The sequence below is a fragment of the Eumetopias jubatus genome, unplaced genomic scaffold (assembly GCF_037043125.1).
Source record: "Eumetopias jubatus isolate StellerSeaLion01/CBP00866 unplaced genomic scaffold, mEumJub1_p1.0 scaffold_1, whole genome shotgun sequence".
Taxonomy (NCBI): Eukaryota; Metazoa; Chordata; class Mammalia; order Carnivora; family Otariidae; genus Eumetopias; species Eumetopias jubatus.
Window position 1 is genome coordinate 212261757 of NW_028274807.1, and position 19243 is coordinate 212280999.

The window sequence follows — 19243 nt, forward strand, 5'->3', positions numbered from 1 at the left end:
GCAAGAAAGCATATGTGTAAAGACGCGGCGTGCAAACACAAGCATATACGTAGATATGATGTGCAAAAAAAGTGTCCATGCGAAGACACAACATGCAAACACAAGCACACATATGTAGACATACGACACGCAAACCAAAGGGCAGTGCCTTTTTGATGAAGAGCCCACACACCACCTGGGCTTTCTACACTTACACTCTCTCTGGACAATTGTCGGGTTGATCCAGATACCCTCCATCCATGACAAATTTCAACACCTGTTCATTAGACAGACCTTGGTAAGGCTGTTCTGCCAAGCTGGTGATTTCCCAAAGGACCACGCCGAAGGACCTGCCAATGACAGTTGAAAGTAGTAACAAAGAAGCCATAAAAATACACACATGCGCACATACACGCACCCCTCCTTGGTTTACTAGAACGTGGTTGGCCAGTTCATTAAACAATTCATGCTGCGTTCAGAAATGCCTAGATGAGTCTCAATCGGAATGTAAGTAGCCATGCAAGGGTCCTCCCCTTCACTTTCTTGATCAAGGGGCTGTGAGGATGGCAGGTTTTAACTGGCCCCCTCTTGCTGGTCACACTAATGGAACTCCCTGGGATTCGAGCCCAGCACTCTGTCCACCAATCCACGCACCACTCACCACATGTCAGAAGAAGTGGTAAAGACCCCGTCCTTCAGGGATTCCGGTGCCATCCACCGCACGGGGAGCAGACCCTTGCCTCCTTTCCGGTAGTAATCCGTTTCATAGATGTCTCTGGTCATCCCAAAGTCTGACAACAAAGGGTTCACATGGTCTTAACCTTCAGCCTACAGTCCAGCTGTCTCCATCTTGCCCCATCTTGCCTTGTAGAGCCCTCAGATGGCCTCAACTGCCCCAGGTGTGTGCTCACCTTGGTGGTGGCCAAATCCCATGAGGATGGATTCTGAGGGTACTCACAGGGATGTGGAGGGAAAGGATGGGCTACCATGTAAACGGAAGAAAAAGGCAGCACCAAGTGGCAAAGAAGTGACGTGCCAGCCCACAACCTGGGAATCCCATTCTCAGCAACACTTCCTTCCCACCCATGACCTTGCAGGTGTCCCAAACCAAAGAGTTGAGTCTTTGCAGCCAACCTACTCTTCTCCAGTAGGTATGGCCTCACCGCTACCCAGATGTCCAGCTCAAAACCCAGGGGCGGGTCCCCTTTTGACCACACCCCTTTCCTCATACCCAAATCTAAGACAGCGGCGAATCCTGCCCGCTCTCTTTCCACATCCTGCTCTAACCCAACTCTTCCTCTCCTTCACTCCAGCCCCACCGCCATCTCTCACCTGCAGAACCTTCCCTCCATCCTGACTCTGACAGCCCATTGCCCAAGAGAAGCTATATAAATAGGATTACATTATATCTTGCTTCCCATGGCTAATGGAGGATAGGGTCTTTGTTGGATTAATAATGGGATGACATCACTTCTGGCTTCCCTTGCTGATAATGTCATTTGGGATCATAAATAGAATCACGTTACTTCTAGCTTCGCGCTGGCTCCTTAGGATAACAGCTAGATGACTTATTGACTAGTAAGATCCTTCCAGGTCTGGCTTCCGCCTCTCTCTCTCTAACCTCACATCTCATGCTGCTCTGCTCCCCTCCCTGTTCCTTCTATTCACCCCACATCAGCCATGCTTCCAGCCTCAGGCCTTTGCATATGCTGGAACGCCCCCTGGGATGCTGTCATTCATTCAGGTCAACTCATCCTGCAAATTTTGGCCAAAAGCCTGCCTCCCTGTAGAGAAAGGCCTCTCTCCTCTCTACCACGGAACTCTTTCCTTCAGGGCTCTTTCCCCAGTCTTCCTTCTCTTGTTCATACAAGCACTATTTTACTGTCCACCTTTCAATAGCCCTGGCCAGTAGAACTTGCCGTGATCATGAACACAGTCTACGCCACACTACCCAATATGGCAGGCACCAGGCTCAAGGGGGCAACTGCTCACTTGCAATGTGGCCAGTGCAGCCAAGGGAATACATTTTTAATTCTCGTTAATTTAAGTTAACTTGAATGTAAATGGCCGCTACTACGGTGGGTGATGCAGATGAAGACCGCATGCTGCATGAGGGCAGGAAAATCATGGTGACTTATCCATCATCAGTCACATCTATCAGCTCCTCATGCGATGGCTTCCGCCAACAGGGAACACCACTGTCATCCAGAGCAGGAAATAAGCAAGCTCATGAGCAAATGCAATTAAATTACAGTCTGAGGACTGGGCCCTCTTCGCACTATTGGCAAAGACTCAACCACTCAGGGCAGACAACTCCTTCTGCAATCAAACTGGGCCAGGCCACACATTTCCAAGCAGAAGGCCAGACGCACCTCCAATTTTGACAGTGAAATCGTGGGCGACCATGCAGTTTCGGGCTGCGAGATCCCGGTGCACAAACTTCTTGGCATTCAGGTAGGCCATCCCATCGGCGATCTCTGCCGCCATCTGAATCATCTCTTGCAGGGTAGGGGGAGGGCGGCCGGGGTTATTCTAAAGTCGAAACGGGGTTGCGTTGAGGGACCCGGGTGCCCCCAGCTGGGAGCGGGTGCCCGCCAGGTCCCCAGAGCCAGCTCACCTCAGCCTCCGGCCGCAGGGAGCGGAGATAGCTCTTCAGGTCACCGTGAGCCATCAGCTCCATCACCACCAGCGTTGGCTGGCCTTTGGACACCACCCCCAGGAGGCGGACCTGCAGAGCAAGCACGGAGCGATCTTGGGTGAGGGTCGGGGAGAGGGTTTCCATCACCAAGGTCTCCCCGTCTGATGTCTGCGTCACACACAGCACCCTGTATGGGGAGCCCTGGTCTGTCTATCTCAAATGCCAGGGTCAATGCCTTGGGGGGACAGGGGGATCGGGGGAGGGAAGGAGAATTCAGGAGTCACAGTCTGGCGGGGTGGGGGAGCCGAGTTTCATGCCCCCACACAGCAACACTCCAAGGCAGACACTTGGGAGATCTCCTCGGGGGCCCTGAGCACATAAGGCACATTCCCACCTCCAGGGCTTTGCACTTGCTGTTCCCTCTGCCAGACCCTCTGTTCCCTGCCACGTCCACAAAGCTCAGTCCCTCCATCCTTACGACACCTTCCCCACTCCCAAATGCCCAGCCCCCTGACTCTGCTCTCTTGTTCCATCCTGCCACAGCATCGGCTCCTAACATCCTCCATGAGGAACTTAGGGTTTAGGGTCTGTCTCATGGCTGTCCTGGAAGCTCCGTAAGAGGGCAGGAATCTGCTGCATCGAAGAGATGAGACTGGGGCTCAGCACAGAGCAGATCCCCTCAGCCACGCATGGCAGGGAAGAAACGACACAAGGCTCAAGGAGAAGCTGTGGGGCCACATGGAAGCAGCAGCCTGGGAAGAGTCTGGGCTGACTCAGGGCGGGGGCAGGGATGGGGCGAACCAACCATCACGTGTTTCAGGGTTACAAAGGGGCCAGGAAGAGGGAAGAGACAAAAGATTCTGGAAAGCAAGGGAAGGAGTCCGGCTCCGTGCAAGGGGCGGGGAGGACAGGATTCGAGAAGGGAGAAGGGATGGAGCCTCCCCCACACCTTTAGGGTGCTTAGCAGAGTGGGGGACAGACCGGGGGTCCACACCTAGAGTCCTCCTGCTTCGTGCGGGAGGAGGAGGAAGGACAGAGGAGGGAGGAACAGGGGAGCAGGCACGAAAGGACACCTCTGTCCGCTTCGGGGCAAATGCAGGACTCACCACGTGATGACAGGTGAAGCCCTTCATGACTGAGGCCTCGTTGAGAAACTCGATCCTCTCCCGCAGACTGGCCGACTCGTTGACTGTCTTCACCGCCACGCGGGTCTCCGCCTCGCCCTTGACGATGTCCCTGGCGTTGCCTTCGTACACCATGCCGAAGGAGCCCTGCCCCAGCTCACGCAGGAGCGTGATCTTCTCCCGAGGCACCTCCCACTCATCCGGCACATACACAGAACATGGAAAGACTACTCCTCATTTATCTACACAGCGTCCTTGGTGGACCCCCGGGGGGGACCCCCAGCCACCTCCCACCGGGGTCCCCCCACTGGCGAATGTTCATTAAGGGACTTCTGTGGTCCAGGACTTGTGCCAGGCACCGGGCACAGAGCCAAGAACAGGACAGGTGTGGGTCCTTGTCCTTCATGGAGGGGAGAGCAGAGGCTTGGGAAGGAGCCACCACCAGTCCAGGGTTCTGGCCGGTACGTGCCGAGCTGAGCCTGCCTCCTTGTCCTTTCGGTCTGATTTCAGAGCCCTGCCACCCCACAACGCTACTTCCCATCTGAGGCTGTTGTTTCTGCAAAGTGCCAAGGGGATGGGAGACCAGCCAGCCTGCCAACTGCTGGCCGTACCAGTGAGCCCATCCGAGACCACCCAGCACCAGTTGATCGGCAGGCAGCCTGTAGCCATGTGAATGAGCCCCCGCGAGATCAAAAGATCTGCCCGGCTGAGCAGATCCCAGGTGGCGGACCCACCGAATTGAAATGCTGGTTGTTTCAAGCCACTAACTTTGGGGAGGTTTGTTACACAGCAAACAAATTTGCAGACGAATGCACAAAGGCCTCATAAGAAAAGCCAAAATGGTTCCTGCTTTCCTCCGAAGGGAGGCTCAATTGTGCCCCGCCCCCAGAATTTATGTTGAAGTCTTAATCCTGGTACCTCAGAATGTAACTTGTATTTAAAGACAGGACCATTCCAGAGGCAATCAAGTTCAAATGAAGTCAGTGGGGGGGCTCTAATCCCATATGACTGGTGTCCTTCTAAGAAGAGGACATTCAGACACAGACACGCACACAAGCCGACCATGTGAGGACCTGGGAGAACACAGTCGGACACAGCCCAAAGAGGGAGGCCTCAGGAGAAACCAACCCTGCTGACACCTTGATCTCAGACTCCCAGCTTCCAGAACCGTGAGGAAATAAAATTCTGTTTCCTAAGCCATCTGGTCCATAGTGTTTGTTACAGGAGCCCCAGCAAACCGATTCGGTCACTAGGGCCTCAGGCAAATGAGCACACACAGATGCTCAATGGGGGTACCCTATCCCCTGGGGCTCCAAGCCTGGATCTTTCCCTGTGCGTTCCCCTTGGCCCAGGCCCTCCCAGCCTTAGAGACCCTTGAGGTCCAATTTCCAGCTTTCACCGGGCACCCCTGTGCCCTCGGCCGTTCCTGCATTCCCAGAAGGAAGCAGGGCAGTAGGGTGCAGAGGCAGCCCTGCACAGCCATCCTGGCCTCACCCCTTACCGTGGGGTCCAGTGGCAGCCCTGAGGTTCAGCTTCCCCACCTCCAAAGTGGGCTAACAATGCCATCCCCAAGCTGGGGGAGGAGGCACCCCCATCCATGTTCACTCCCTCCTGCTCCTGTTCCCTGCACACATTCCCACCTGGAATGCCCACCTCTCCTAGTTTCCCTATTCTGATGCTTTAGCATCTGGGGCCTCAATGACCTTGGAGGGACGGCTCCTCCCAGGGGCAGCCAATCCCTAGAGACAGTAAATGACTTGCCTGTGAGAGCACCTTCTATCTGCAAAACCACCGATCCAGAGCCCGAGCCTTAACCCCTGCCCAGGGGGCCCGATCACCCCAGAGCCAGCCCCTACACCCCAGAACCCAGTGAAATCATTCAAAATAGCGAGTCCTTGGTCTTATCCCGCCATGCCGTGCCGTGCCGTGCCGTGCCGTGCCTTCCCAAAGACACCACAATAAAGGTTCTCGTCCACTGTCTCCCACACTCCCCTATCGGACCTGATCAAAACAAATCCTGGGTGTCCCTGAAAACACCACCCCCATATCCCATGGCAGCATCCTGCCAGGCAACAGCGTTCACGCCTCGAAAGTCACTTTTTGGTTTCTGCTGCGTGAAGGGCTTTGGAAACTTGTAACGTGGCAGACGCTTTCTCCTCGGAAGGAGAACCTCATCTGTAGGGGCTGCTCCATGTACAATCAAGGGAAATACAGGCGTCAGTCCACACAGCCTCCTGTGCACCCCACCTTACCCTTCACTCTTGTCTTCCCCGCCCCTTATCCCCAGTGTCTCATTTTGGCTCCTGACCCCCAACCTGGATGGCAAGTCCGTACACGGCCCTCTGGCTCTGACCCTCGGTGCAGTCTCTGGCACAGGTCCCAGGTTCCACCACCAGCCCCCAACAGCTGGGACACCAGATTCTCTGCCAGCCTCCCAGCCCAGCCCACGGGTCCCAGACCAGCTAGATCAGCCCATCCAAACAGGCGCCAGACGGCGGGTGTCTGGCTGCTCTTAGTAATTCGGTCTCTGCAGCAAGGGGCAGGTCTGCGAGCTCGCGTGAACCAGAGGGCTCATCTCAGCCTCCCCAGGTGCCAACCCCTGACTTGCACTTGACAGTGACAGCCAGGGACCCCAAAAGGCAGGATTCTGGCCACCCCAGGGTACAGGGATGGTACTCACCATCACTGGCACTGAGGTACTCGGGGTTTGAAGACGCATACAGTGGTCCCAGTGGCCCATCCGGCTGCCTAGAAGAGAAAAAGGCAGACATTCCAGCTTGATATTCTCACGGGGCTCTGGGTCACTCACACGGGGGGTTACAAGCTCCCCAGTGCCAATGACAACCCTTAGCAGCAGCATCCACATGATCCTGGATAGTCTGGGGTGTTAGAAGTAGAAGCCCATCAGACAGCTACTTACGCACATCAACATGGGGCCATACACTGTAATTTGTGGCTGTCCGTGTAACACCTACAAGCCACTCGCCCTTTGCTGTTCTCATCCCAGCTCATGAGAGACAACTGCTAAGTTTTCAGGAAATCTGAGAGCAGGTTATTAATACAGCCATCGTCCAAAATTAAATGACATAGGCTTACAATTAAATAAAATGGCATTGAAAGCAAAACTCACCACTTCCTAATTATCATATTGCTTCTTACTATCATCAGTGGTATGTCTGTAGCTAGAAATTGGCCACGGTAGGAATATTTACATCATAGAAAGAAACAGGAACGGTACAAACCACGACTTGATCTATTGTTCTGTCTTCTGTCCAGGCTTGAGAAAGTGATGGCAAAAAATGTTAACAATGCAGAATAAGCTTAAAAGTGTGTCATTTCGGGGCGCCTAGGGGGCTCAGTCAGTGAAGCGGCCAACTCTTGATTTCGGCTCAGGTCATGATCTCAGGGTCCTGGGATCAAGCCCCACATCGGGCTCTGTGCTCAGCATGAAGTCGGCTTGGGATTCTCTCTTCCTCTGCCCCACCCCCTGCGCTCTCGCTCTCTCTCTCTCTCTCTAAAATAAATCAATCTTAAACAAACAAACAAAAAAGGATGTCATCTCTGTGGCCATGATTTGCAAATGGCAAAAAAAAATTTTTTTTGACAAAATGTTCTTGCAGCATCTAAGAGTTACTACGTGACTGAGCGAAGTCACTTCTTCGTTGATGAACCTACACATCTTAGTTCATTTTTACCTTGCTCTTTAATGAAAACAAAGTATCAATCAACACTCAGGTCGAGCCATGCTCATTCATCACTTGCCACCCCAGGTTGGCTGTAGATACAAAGGTTCAGGGGGGAAAAGAAAAATCAACCAAAACATTTGATGAGAATCAACCAGCTAGGGGGAATTTAGGAGAGAGTGTTACAAATGGTATTATGATCATTACCTGTTAGCTGCGTGCTATTCCCATTCCTTATGTCAGTCAAATTTATAATAAACTTAGCCATAGCTCTCGCTAGATCTAGGCATACTTTCTTTCCTGGAGACCCAGTCTTTAACCATCTACCAGCACACCACCATACCCACCTCTTTCTCAGGAACAGGTAAATACTTCCAATCACAACACTGAAGAGAAAGACAAAGATGAGGGGGCCGATGATGATTTTTGCAATATTCGACGGGACATCTACTGAAATAGAATAAGAAAATAAATGGTTCACATCAAAATGTGTTCATATCACAAATCACACCTATGCCTGTAATGGTGGGGTACATGCACCTGCCCCTTCTCTTGTTCCCGAGCCTCTCCCCTGGTCTCCCCCGCCCCTCTTTTCCAGCAGTCCCAAAACACTAGCTTGCTCCACGGGGCTGGGCGCCAGGCTCAGAGGCCCTGACCCCCAGACCACTGCCTACCGTCAGCCTCCTCCCACCTGCCCCCCCGGGGCCAGCCTCACAGGCACGCAACCAGGCCGTTGCCCAAGTCCCCACACTTGGAAGGGCCCTGATCCCTAACGCTCCACTGTCACCATCTTGAAAGTCTTAATAATTTTTAGGGGCGCCTGTGTGGCTCAGTCGGCTAAACGTCTGCCTTCGGCTCAGGTCACGATCCCTGGGTCCTGGGATCGAGCCCCACATCGGGCTCACTGCTCAGCAGGAAGCCTGCTTCTCCCTCCCCCTCCGTCCCTCCCCCTCCACTCGTGCTCTCTTGCTCTTTCAAATAAATAAAATCTTAAAAAAGAGTCTTAATAATTTTTAAACAAGGGGACCTGCATTTTCATTTTGCAGGGGGCCCTGCAAATTAATTTTAATCCCAACAGCACCTCTCACAGATGAAAAACTCACTAGGAAGGGCCCTGTGTGCTAGGCGGTCCTCCCCTCAAAAGAATCCTTTTAAATTCACCGAAGAAATGCTATGGAGCCGTCATTTTTTAAAAATTTGCATGTAAGGCCAAGTTGTCTGCATTTATAAACATGCCCGTGTATTCAGGCTCTCTGAAGCCAGGGAGAAAAATGGGTTCTATGGAATCCCAGAGGGAACCTGCTCCCTGGTCCCCAAGGTCTTTCCTATCAACAGTGGTTTACCAAACACTTAGGAAAACACCAAAGGCTATTTGAAGTGCTCTGTGCTGGTTGGTTTTACTTAATCGTCACATAAGCCAAGGTGGAAGGGACCGTGACTAAGACCAGTTAACAGATTGGGAAAAGAGGCTGAGAGACTGGAGGGGTCTTGCCCCAAATCCCACAAGTGACCCCCGGTGGAACAGGGATTTCAAGCCGGGCCATCTGAAGAAGTGTTTAGCCACGGCCCCACGCTGCCCTCCGTGGCCAGCAAGACCCTGAGACACCCTCCTGAACCTCCCTGAATGACAAGAAACTGCCTCCTTCCCCTCCCCGGCAGCTCCTGGCCACAGAAAGACTCTGTAAGTATTTGGTGATTGAATGGGACATGAGAAAAGGGAACCTATGGCCACATGGGGTTGTCTGCATGTCTCTCCCCCTTGTCCCTTCTTCCTCAGGAGCAGGGAAGCTGGAGGTCACCAAGTTGCCAGGACTTAGTGGGTCTGGGGACACAATCTGAGAGCCAGGCTGCACCCCCCACACCCCGTCTCGGCTTCCCAGACCCCACAGTACTGCTCACGCCTCCGATTCCGGGGCCATGGAACCAGGGTGAAGAAAGGGAAGCACCAGGGTGCAAAATTCGAGGACTCTTGCTCTGAGTCATGGAGATGCAGGGTCAGCCCCTGGGAGTGAGTGCCTCCTTAAAATTTGCACCTTGGGTGCCCTGCCTGCCTCCCCACTATAAAATAAAGAATTGTTTTAATTCTCCAGACTTTTTGCTATCTTTGATAATGCTGGGCTGCATTTCCTTGAACATGTATCTTTTTTGGACATCTCTGATCATTTCCTCAGGATAAATTTCTAGAACCAGAACTGTCGGTTCACATAGTAAGATCCTTTATAAGATGTTTGAGACATATTATAAAAGTAGTATATTTCAGGGGCACCTAGGTGGCTCAGTTGGTCAAGCATCTGCCTTTGGCTTAGGTCATGATCTCAGGTCAAGCATCTGCCTTTGGCTTGGGTCATGATCTCAGGGTCCTGGGATGGAGCCCAGCACCGGTCTCCCTGCTCAGCAGGGAGTCTGCTTCTCCCTCTCCCTCCGCCCCTCCCCTCAAGCTCATGCTCTCTCTCTTGCTTGCTCTCTCAAATAAAAAAAAAAAATCTTTTCAAAAATAAAGTACTATATTTTAGCACTCACCAATCATGAAAAAAAAGTTCATGTGTCTATAATTTGAACAACACTAAGTACTATAATTAAACAGAAACAAAAGCCTTGCCAATTCAATGTTAAAAATCACATCTCATTTTAATTTGCTTTTTTTTTTTTGATGTGGCTTTGAGGTTGGACTTTTTTTCTTATGTTTTTTATCTTTATATTTCATTTTAAATTGGTTATTTATGTTCTTTACCTATTCTTGTGTTAGGATTTATATATATTTTCTACTCATGTCCTACACATATATCTTCATTTCATATCAAGGATATTAACTCTTTGTTAATGATATCACCGATGTTTTTCCCACTTTGATATTTTTCCTTGGAATTAAATTCACGGCATCCCTGGTTTTTGAGAGAGAGATTCCAAATCCTTGAAATATGCTGGGTACTAAGAGTGTCTTTGTTATTGACATCCCCCTTGGAACACAACCTGAGCTTATGCTTTGGGATGAGATGACCCAGGATGGGGGCTGGTCACCAGCAGACCGCGCACGTGATTGGAAGGTTGGGGCCTGCGCCGGCCTGACCTCCAGAGAGCAGAGGGGCTGCAGATGGAGTTCCATCACACAGCCAACGATGCGATCAGCAATGCCTAGCGAGTGACACCCTGGACACCAAAGCTCAGGAGGAGCTTGCTGGCTAGTGAACACATGGGCATGCGGGGAGGGCGGCACCACACATCCTGATTCCACATGGAGAAGACACAGGAGCTCAGTGTCCTGGACCCTCCCGACCCTCTCCTGGGTGTCTCTTCACTTGGGTGGTCCCTACTGATAGCCTTTATAATAATACCGTCATTGTAATATAGCATTTTCCTGAGCTCTATGAGCTGATCGAGCAAATGACTGAATGTGAAGGGGGTCGTGGGAACCCCTGAGTTTGTTGCCAGTTGGTCAGAAGTGTGGGGGGCTTGGAGAACCCCCAACTTGCATCTGGCATCTGAAGTGAGGGCCGTCTTGCTGGGAACTGTGCTCCTAACCTGGCAGGGTCTGTGCTCCCTCCACTAGGCAGAATCAGAATCGAGGTGTCGCACACCCAGCTGGTGTCCAGATGCTCGTCCCAGCCCTGACGCTGGCCAGAGCCTTCCCAGCAAGAATCACCTCCCACTTTCCGAAGTCCCACCAGGTCTGGTATGTGAAAATCCAGTCGGCCAAGGAGGAGCCCTGTCTCACCCCCTCCCACCCAAGCTCCCACTCTTTCTGGTCTAGAATTTCCCCTCCTTCCAAGTCATTTGTTCATTCATTCAAGTGTCTAGGCTCCTGACACATGCCAGGATGACCGTCTTCTTTTGTCCCCACTTGTATATTCTTCTGGGTCTCAGTCAAGATGCACCTCCTCCAGGAAGCTTTCCCTGACCAGTTCAGCCTTCCCCAGCTGCCCACCCTACTGTCCACAGCGTGTCTTGCTCACCCAACGGCAGCATTCACTGCCTGCGTATCAAGAGCACATCTGAGACTCAGCAGGCAAGCTCCCGTGTCCTCCCTTGGAGGGCACAACCCATCAAAAGTCAAGTATCAGGACACGAGTAACAGGAGCTAATGTGTTCATCAGACGTGCCCTGGGCCAGCCACTTGACCTTCATAATGTCATTAAAACCTTTCACCTCCAAGGCTGGGGGGGGGGCGGGATTCCTATTATTATCCCCATGGTCAGATGAGAATGTACAGGCTCAGAGAGGGCAAGCACACTGCCCAGGTCACACAGCAGCAGCCAGCAGACTCAGAGGTCAAGTCCAGGGCCCGCGGGCGCAGCCTCCGAGCTTCCCCGGCCATCCTCTGCAATGCCCTGCCACGCCCAGCCCCAAGCGCAGACTTACAATAGTCTGTCACGTAGAAATAGGTAGCTTCTGTCCATGAGCCGTTGCCTGCCAGGGAGGTGGCCCGGACTCGCACACTGTAATTCCCTGGCGGCAGCCCGCGCAGCCTGCAGCCCCGCTCCAGAGCAAAATGTCTGCGGGAGACACAGAGGTGCAGCTCCTGGAAGACAAGGGGAGGAGAGGGGGCGGGTGTGGGGGGTCCTTCTTCGCCACTCGGGAGCGTCCACCCTTGGAAGGAAGGTTCGATCAGGGCACTGCGCACTTGAGCTGCATCAGGACCATCAGAATTTCCGCACGCTCGCTCTCCAGGGAAGGATGGGGATGTGGAGGCTGTCATCACTGATAACAGCCAACCCTTCCTAAACTGCAAGCCAAGGATTCGCCCTGGATCGGCTCATTTCCTTCCTATGACGACCCCATTGGGGCTCGGCCTCATGCTGCGGGCCCGGGGGGAAGGTCCGTGAACCTTGGCTGTCAAGGGGGCTGGACGGTCACTGTGACCCACTCAGCTCTGCTGTGGCAGCATGAAAGCAGCCGGGGACCAAGCCCAAATCCGTAACATCCGTCCACAAACGGACATGGCCGTGTGCCCACGGAACGTCATGGACACTAAACGCTGAACTTCACGTTAAGCTGACACGTGTCGTGACACTGTTCTCTCGACGTTTTGAATTTCTTTTCTCCAGCCATTTTAAGATATGAAAGCGATCCTTAGAGCTCAAGCTGTACAAGAACAGGTGTACAAAAATAGTTTGCCGACCCCTGGTTGAACAGACGAGATGGTTGGTCGGAGGGCTCCTAGCTGGTAAGTGGCTGGGCCAACCACCCTTGAATCCAGAACCATCTGGCTCCCAACCTTTTTGGAACCACTGTGAGGCCTTGTCACCAGGCCTCTAGAAAGTCCCAGAAGGACGGGAAAGAAGAGACCCACATGACCTAAATCAAATTTCAGACTTTGCCCCCACACACACCTCCTGGCCCCAGAACCAAACACATACATGGGCTTACATATGCATGGACTTAATGTCTTAAGGACAAATTTTAAAGCTCCTTCCTTCCCCTGGTGCAGCCTTTTGCTTTGATTCGATTTACTTGACCATTCTGAGAAAGAGCTGGGACCTACTTCAATCTCTGAAAACAGAGAGGAGATAAGTAAAGCACACACACCCCAGTGATCACCGTGTAAACAGAGATCAACCCAGAGCTTAGTAGGAGAGGCGAGAGACTCACTGCGAAGTGGGACCATGAACCCTGCACGCGTCGGGCCAAATTTTAAAAAACTTTCCAAAACAGCTCCAAGTTAATAGTGCATGCAGAGGGCTGGACTGGAAAATTTTAGTGGGCAGAGAAAGAAACGTAAAAACTCCCGTGCTCATCATGTGACAATAACAGCAAGAAAACAGATCGGGCTGGATCAGGCTGGTGGCAGGGGGTGGGGGCTCTGGTCCAAAGGTTCGTCCAAGTCGGATGAGTCACCAAGTAGAAAGGGACAAATAAGCAAATATAGAAACCGAAGGTAGTTGCTATCGGGGACAAAGGGGAAGTGTACCCTCCAAGGCCAGCCATGGACCCCACACACCTCAAGAGGCAAAGGAGAGGGAAGGGAGCATGAACAGAAGGAACTAGACCCTGAGGCAGCTGTCTCCACAGACACCGAGAATCAAAAACAAAAAGCGAAACGAGAAGCGAAACCTGACTAAGAGTAAAGAAGCCAATTATATGAAAGTTTGTGCCAACAAGAGAGAAGTTCAAAACCATGAAAGACACTGAAGCAAAGGATAGGAGAGCACCAAAATTAAAAAGCGATATTCCTTTCAGGGAGGGGGGCGGTCCCTGGGGCCAGGGTCTCCTGGGCAGAGAGGGGACGAAGTAGGAGGGCAAATGACTTGAATGCGAGGTTCAAGGAGAGAGAGATTCGAAAGTGATGCAGCTAGAGGTGATTTCTGCTATCAGTCTAGCAAATACCAAAAAAAAAAAAAAAAGAAGAAGAAGAAGAAGAAGAAAGAGAAGAAGACCTCCCACCAAATGCTGGAGAGAATTTTGTAGAACTGGCAAAATCATACCCCAACAGTACTAATGGTGTATAAAAAAAATTTTGTTAACATTATTTTCTTACTTTATCAAAGCAATGCTAGGCAATAAAGGAAAATGGAGATGATCCGCCATCTTGTCTATGAAAAGGTTTTTTTAAAAGGTGATTATAATCTCTCACTCTCTCCCATTCCCTCCCCCCCTAAATCTCTGTTCCCCTAAAGGGCAAATAGGGCCAGTCTATCTGGGATTGGGGCTGGGCCATGTGGGGCAGAGGCTCTAGTAGGGATTCCTACTGGTGACCCTTGGGCTCCAGGAATGGGGGAGACAGTCCAGCCAAAGACAGCTGGGAGAATTTAGGGTTAGGTCCAAGGCCAATAGGGTAACCAACTGTCCCAGTTTACCCAGAACCAAGGGATTCCTAGGATGTAGGACTGCAATGCTCAACACGGGCAAATTCCAGGCAAATGGGAAAGAGTTGGTCACAGCAGCAGGAATAAAACCAAGGAGGGTCTGTAGCGGAAACGTGATGCTCACTGCCCAGAATCCATATTCTCTTCCTTGCTGCCCATAACATCCCAAACTTCCTTTGGAAGCTGCCCCTCCTCCTTGCCTCCCATCCTCAACCCCACCCCGGTTCCAGGGCTGATGCTAAATTGCCGGAAGCTGCCTGAAGCTGAAGAGTCCCATGGGTTCAGGGAAAGGCACAAAACTCGAGCCCAAATGAGCCATCAGGAAAATGCACATCCAGACCACAGTGTGATACCACTCACACCCACCAGTATGGTTCTAATCAGAGAGACAGCCTAGAGCACGTATCGGCAACCATGTGGAGAAACTGGAACCCTCAGATGCTACCCGGGGGGATATAAAATGGTGCAGCCCCTTGGGGAAAGAGTGGGCATTTCCTTAAAAGAGTTGGCACAGGACCCAGGAGCTCCATCCCTTGATATGCACCCAGGAGAACTGAAACCATGCGTCCACACAAACACTTGCACACAAATGCTCTAAGCAGCATTGCTCACAATGGCCAGAAGGTGAAAATGACCCAAATGTCCATCTACGGGTGAGTGGTAACAAAATGTGATCCATCCACATGCTGGAGTATTTCTCAGCCATGAAAAGGAAGGAAGCTTGGACATGCGCCGCCACGTGGATGGACCTTGGAGACATTATGATAATGACAGAAGCCAGCAACAGAAGGGCCATGTACTGTACGATTCATTCATAGGTAGTGTCAAGAACAGGCAAATTCATAGAGACAGAAAGTAGGTTAGTGGTTGACAGAGGCTGGAGGGAGATGAGGCAGGGGAGATTGGGGGACGGGGGGACTTTTTAGGGTGATGAAAATACTCTGAAATTGATGTGGTGATGGTCACACAACTCTGTGAATTACTAAAAAAAACAATGAATTATAGGGGCGCCTGGCTGGCTCAGTCGGTGGAGCGTGCGACTCTTGGTCTCAGGGTTGTGAGTTTGAGCCCCACGTTGGGTGTAGAGAATACTTAAAAATTGTAAAAAAATTTTTTTTAAAAACCACCATTGAATTGTATATTTTATTGTATTGTATTGTAAAGATTTTATTTTTAAGTAATCTCTACATGCAACGTGGGGCTCGAACTCACAACCCCGAGACCAAGAGTCGCACGCTCCACCGAATGAGCCAGCCAGGCACCCGAACTGTATATTTGAAATGGGTGTATTTTATGGTATGTGAATGTGTCACAGTAAAGCTGTTACTATAAAACAAACAAACAAACAAAAGCCCTCGTGCCCAAGCCTGACCTTACGGCTCCCAAAACTAAAAACTTAAACTCTCTGGCCATTTACAGAAAACAACCTCTGACTTAAGTGGCCGCCCTCAACTGCAGATGGTAGATTCGGGAGCACAAAGGTCTGGATTTAAGATGCTGGGTGTGTGACCCTGAGCAAGTCCACTCAGCTCCTCCATACTCCTGACCAAAAAAGGAGACACTAACAGATCCCACCTTGTCGGGTCACTGCGAGGTTCAAACGGATGGTTGCAAAGGACTCAGGGTTGTGTCTGGGACAGGGAAAGGGCTCAGTCAAACCCAAAGAGGTGATGCGACTCATCTGCTTGAAGTCCCACAGTCAAGGGGAGAATTGTGCACAGGCGGATTCAAGCCCTGGCCAGCGCCTCTCCTGGCAGGAGCAGACCCCAGCCCTTCTGGGGATGGAGATCCACCCCAGGGAAGTTACGGGCGTGGCTTAGAGCGGGGGCTGGCCAACGCCAGCCTGCTGCCTGTTTTTGTAAAAAAAAAAAAAGTTTCATTGGCACACAACCATACCCATTATACAGGGTGGTTTCGAGCTACAACAGCAGAGTTAAGTATTTGCAACAGAGGCCATCCAGCTGGGAAGTCAAATATGTTCAGTATCTGGCCCTTGACAGAAAAAAACAGCTGCCAACCCTCTGATCAGAACATCAGATAGTCTTGGGTTTGAATCCTGACTTTATTCTTATGGATCCTGGACAAAAAAATTCTGGCTGCCTCCGGACCAAGCTCACTGGGTTATTCTGAGGATTTATTGCATTTCATCGGTCCTGAGAGCACATTATTTTCACATTTTGGCATTTCTGAATTGCAAGGGAGCTTAGAAGCAACACCAACTCAGAATTGGCAGCATCTTTTTTTTTTTTTTTAGCAGTCCATAAAAATCATGGGGCCGCTTATCATGCCTAAGACGTGGTAAAATACAATAAATGAGATATGACCGTGTGTGCACAGTGCTTCATATGTGCGAGACACAGTGACCCCTCAGGACAGCTTGGCTCCTTTTTTGTTCTTCTTAGATGCTATAACTTGGGCATCTCTGTGTTCACCCACCACCCCACACGGTGTCTGGTAGTAAATGAAAAGTTCCTTATTAAGATCTTAAGTGATTTCTCCCCAGACTCAGAGAACTCTGTCTAAAGTGAAATGGGTCTCCTGTCATGTCAGGAGGGACACAAATGCAGGCAGCCATCATTCATCTTGTCGGACGGAGCTGAAATGTGAGAAGCAATGGGAGAAACTGAGGAAATAAGTAAGTGTGCAGACTGGCATTTCTCACCCATCTCCCTGGAAAGTTATAAATCGAGGCGTGGAGTCCTAATGACAACGTATCTAATAGGAGAAGTATTTGGGCCAGAATTTAAGAAGAGGAAGGGGGTACCAGCAACAGCTCTGAGGTACGTGCCCAAGCATCAGGGGGTCTTACCTCATCACCATAGCGTCGGTAACTCACTTCATACAGCACGATCAGACCGTTGGGTTCCTTTGGCTCCTGCCACATCAAGTGAACGACATTGTTCTCGAAGATTTCGTGGGTCACGGGGCCAACAATGTCATCTGCCTTGGCTGTAAGGAGCAGTGCTTAGAGGCCGGGACCTGACCCCTGGATCAAATACCACCTCCACCACCTACCAGCTGAGCAACCAACCTCAAGCTGCTTGAGTAACTTTCCCACAAGGAAAATGGACACGTAAAAGTCACTTCTTCATAGGACTGTCTACATAACTATCTATCCATCTGTCCATTTATCTCATATCCCATTGGTTCTGTTTCTCTGGAGAACCCTGATTAATACCATACATATACATACTTCTTAATTTTACTTTATATTTCTCATGGCTTATGTGTCTTTGCTAAAGTTCATATATTGGCTATGTATGACTTGCGTAATCAAACAATAATATTGGCATATATGGATGGTCCCTAAGGGCATTCTGCTCAGTGAAATCAGTCAGACAGAGAAAGACAAATAGTGTATGATCTCACTTATATGTGGAATCTAAAAAGGGGGAACGCAGAGAGTGGATCTTAAGCATTCTCGCTACAGAAAAACAAGTGGTAACCACGTATTGTGACGGAGGTGGCAGCTAATGCCACGGTGGTAATCATATTGCAATACGTACGCGTATCAAATTGACACACCGTACACCTTACACGTACACAATGTTATGTCAGCTGGGATCTCAGTGAAGCCAGCCGCAAATAAAAATAAGAAATGACAAAGGCAGATAAGTTCAAGTACACATCTACGCTGCCTAATGGGCGGAGGGTGGGCCCTTGGTCAGCCCCGGGTCTCCTGGCACCGGGACGGGACCACCCACCTTCGGGCATGGTCCTGGCGCTGACGTAGGCGGCCACGCTGCACCTCTCCTCGGGGGAGTCTTGGTTGCAAGCCTGCAGCTCGATGCGGTAGCCAGTGAAGTGGCGCAGCCCAGAGATGACCAGGGATTCTTTGTTCACCACTTTCTCGAAGGGCTTGTGCTCCTCCGGGCTCGTGGGCGCGCTGGTCGAGGTGTTGGGGAAACCTGGAACCGTGGGCGCGGCTGCCGTCACATTGGCAACGTCCCCGAGGGCCCGGCGTTTCCGCGATGGCCTGTCACGACAGCAGGACACACACGGTCATGCGGTTGCCGTCTTTAAGACAAAAACGATGCTGAAGATTGAAAGGCTCAGAATCAAAGACTGGTGCGGTGGGGATGCAAGGAGGCACACAGATTAAATGCAGGTTGCCCAGAATTACGACCCAGAGCAGCTCCCAGGACGCCCTCGAGGGGAGGGGGCTCCAGGACCATGGGCAGGGGACACACACCGATATTCCCCTCAACGTGCTTGATTTCAGGTTGTCATGTTGCAGATTAATCGGCCGCCCCGGGTCAGTGTTAAAGACAAAATTCCTAAAGCATGTCAGAGTCTAGCTTTTCAGTAGCCCAGCCTCCCGAACTACTGGCCAGCATCATCTGTCTAAACAGGTAAAATGCATCTTCTAATTCTTATGACCATATAGGGCATCTGCATCATAGTAGTGACTAAATTTCAGTTCTTGGGTTAAAAAAAAAAGAATCTTACCACTCAGGTTGGTAAAGGTAACTCCAAAAAAAAAAAAAATGCAGTCGACACACATTTCCCCCCAATTAAGAAGAAATTAAGAAATAAATGCAATAGCCTAAAAACTTAAAAACATGCAAACACAAAAAGCAGAGAGAAAATTTAATTGACTCATCATTCCACTGCCTTCTGTTTCCTGGAGGCAATTTTTTTCCCTAGAAATATTATGTGTAGGTAGGAGGACCAAGCTAGCTTTGTAATCCTTTGTTTGCTTGTTCTGTTGGAAATATTCATCAAAGAGCTTCCTTAAAACGTAATGCCTTAAGTACTTAGCACAGATTTTATGTTTTGTCTTTTTCAATGTGAAGGTTTTCCCTCCCTGTTACAAAAGGAAACATGCTCACTGCAGAAAACTTGGAAAACTGGAAAATATTCATTTTAATGCATGAGCCATAAATTACTAACCAAACTCTTATTTTATTTAATACAGACATACCTCATTTTATTGCACTTGGCTCTATTGTGCTTTGCGGATCCTGCATTTTTACAAACTGAAGGTTTGTGGCCGCCCCACATCAGCCAAATCTACCA

General features: G+C 50.6%; 1 protein-coding gene across 3 annotated transcripts in view; it reads right to left on the reverse strand.

Annotated features, from left to right (window-relative positions):
• INSR (insulin receptor) overlaps positions 1-19243 on the reverse strand; it is a 128323-nt gene that overhangs the window by 6883 nt on the left and 102197 nt on the right. For 2 of the 3 annotated variants that reach the window (XM_028093216.2, XM_028093218.2), the window contains 10 exons: positions 17929-18200; positions 17034-17173; positions 11781-11940; positions 7772-7874; positions 6422-6489; positions 3724-3968; positions 2597-2707; positions 2352-2511; positions 641-770; positions 195-329 (listed from right to left, as the gene is read on the reverse strand). In XM_028093216.2, the coding sequence (XP_027949017.1) occupies positions 195-329; positions 641-770; positions 2352-2511; positions 2597-2707; positions 3724-3968; positions 6422-6489; positions 7772-7874; positions 11781-11940; positions 17034-17173; positions 17929-18200 (1524 nt within the window). The remainder of the gene's footprint in view (positions 1-194; positions 330-640; positions 771-2351; positions 2512-2596; positions 2708-3723; positions 3969-6421; positions 6490-7771; positions 7875-11780; positions 11941-17033; positions 17174-17928; positions 18201-19243) is intronic. The other variant, XM_028093217.2, reaches the window with a different exon arrangement.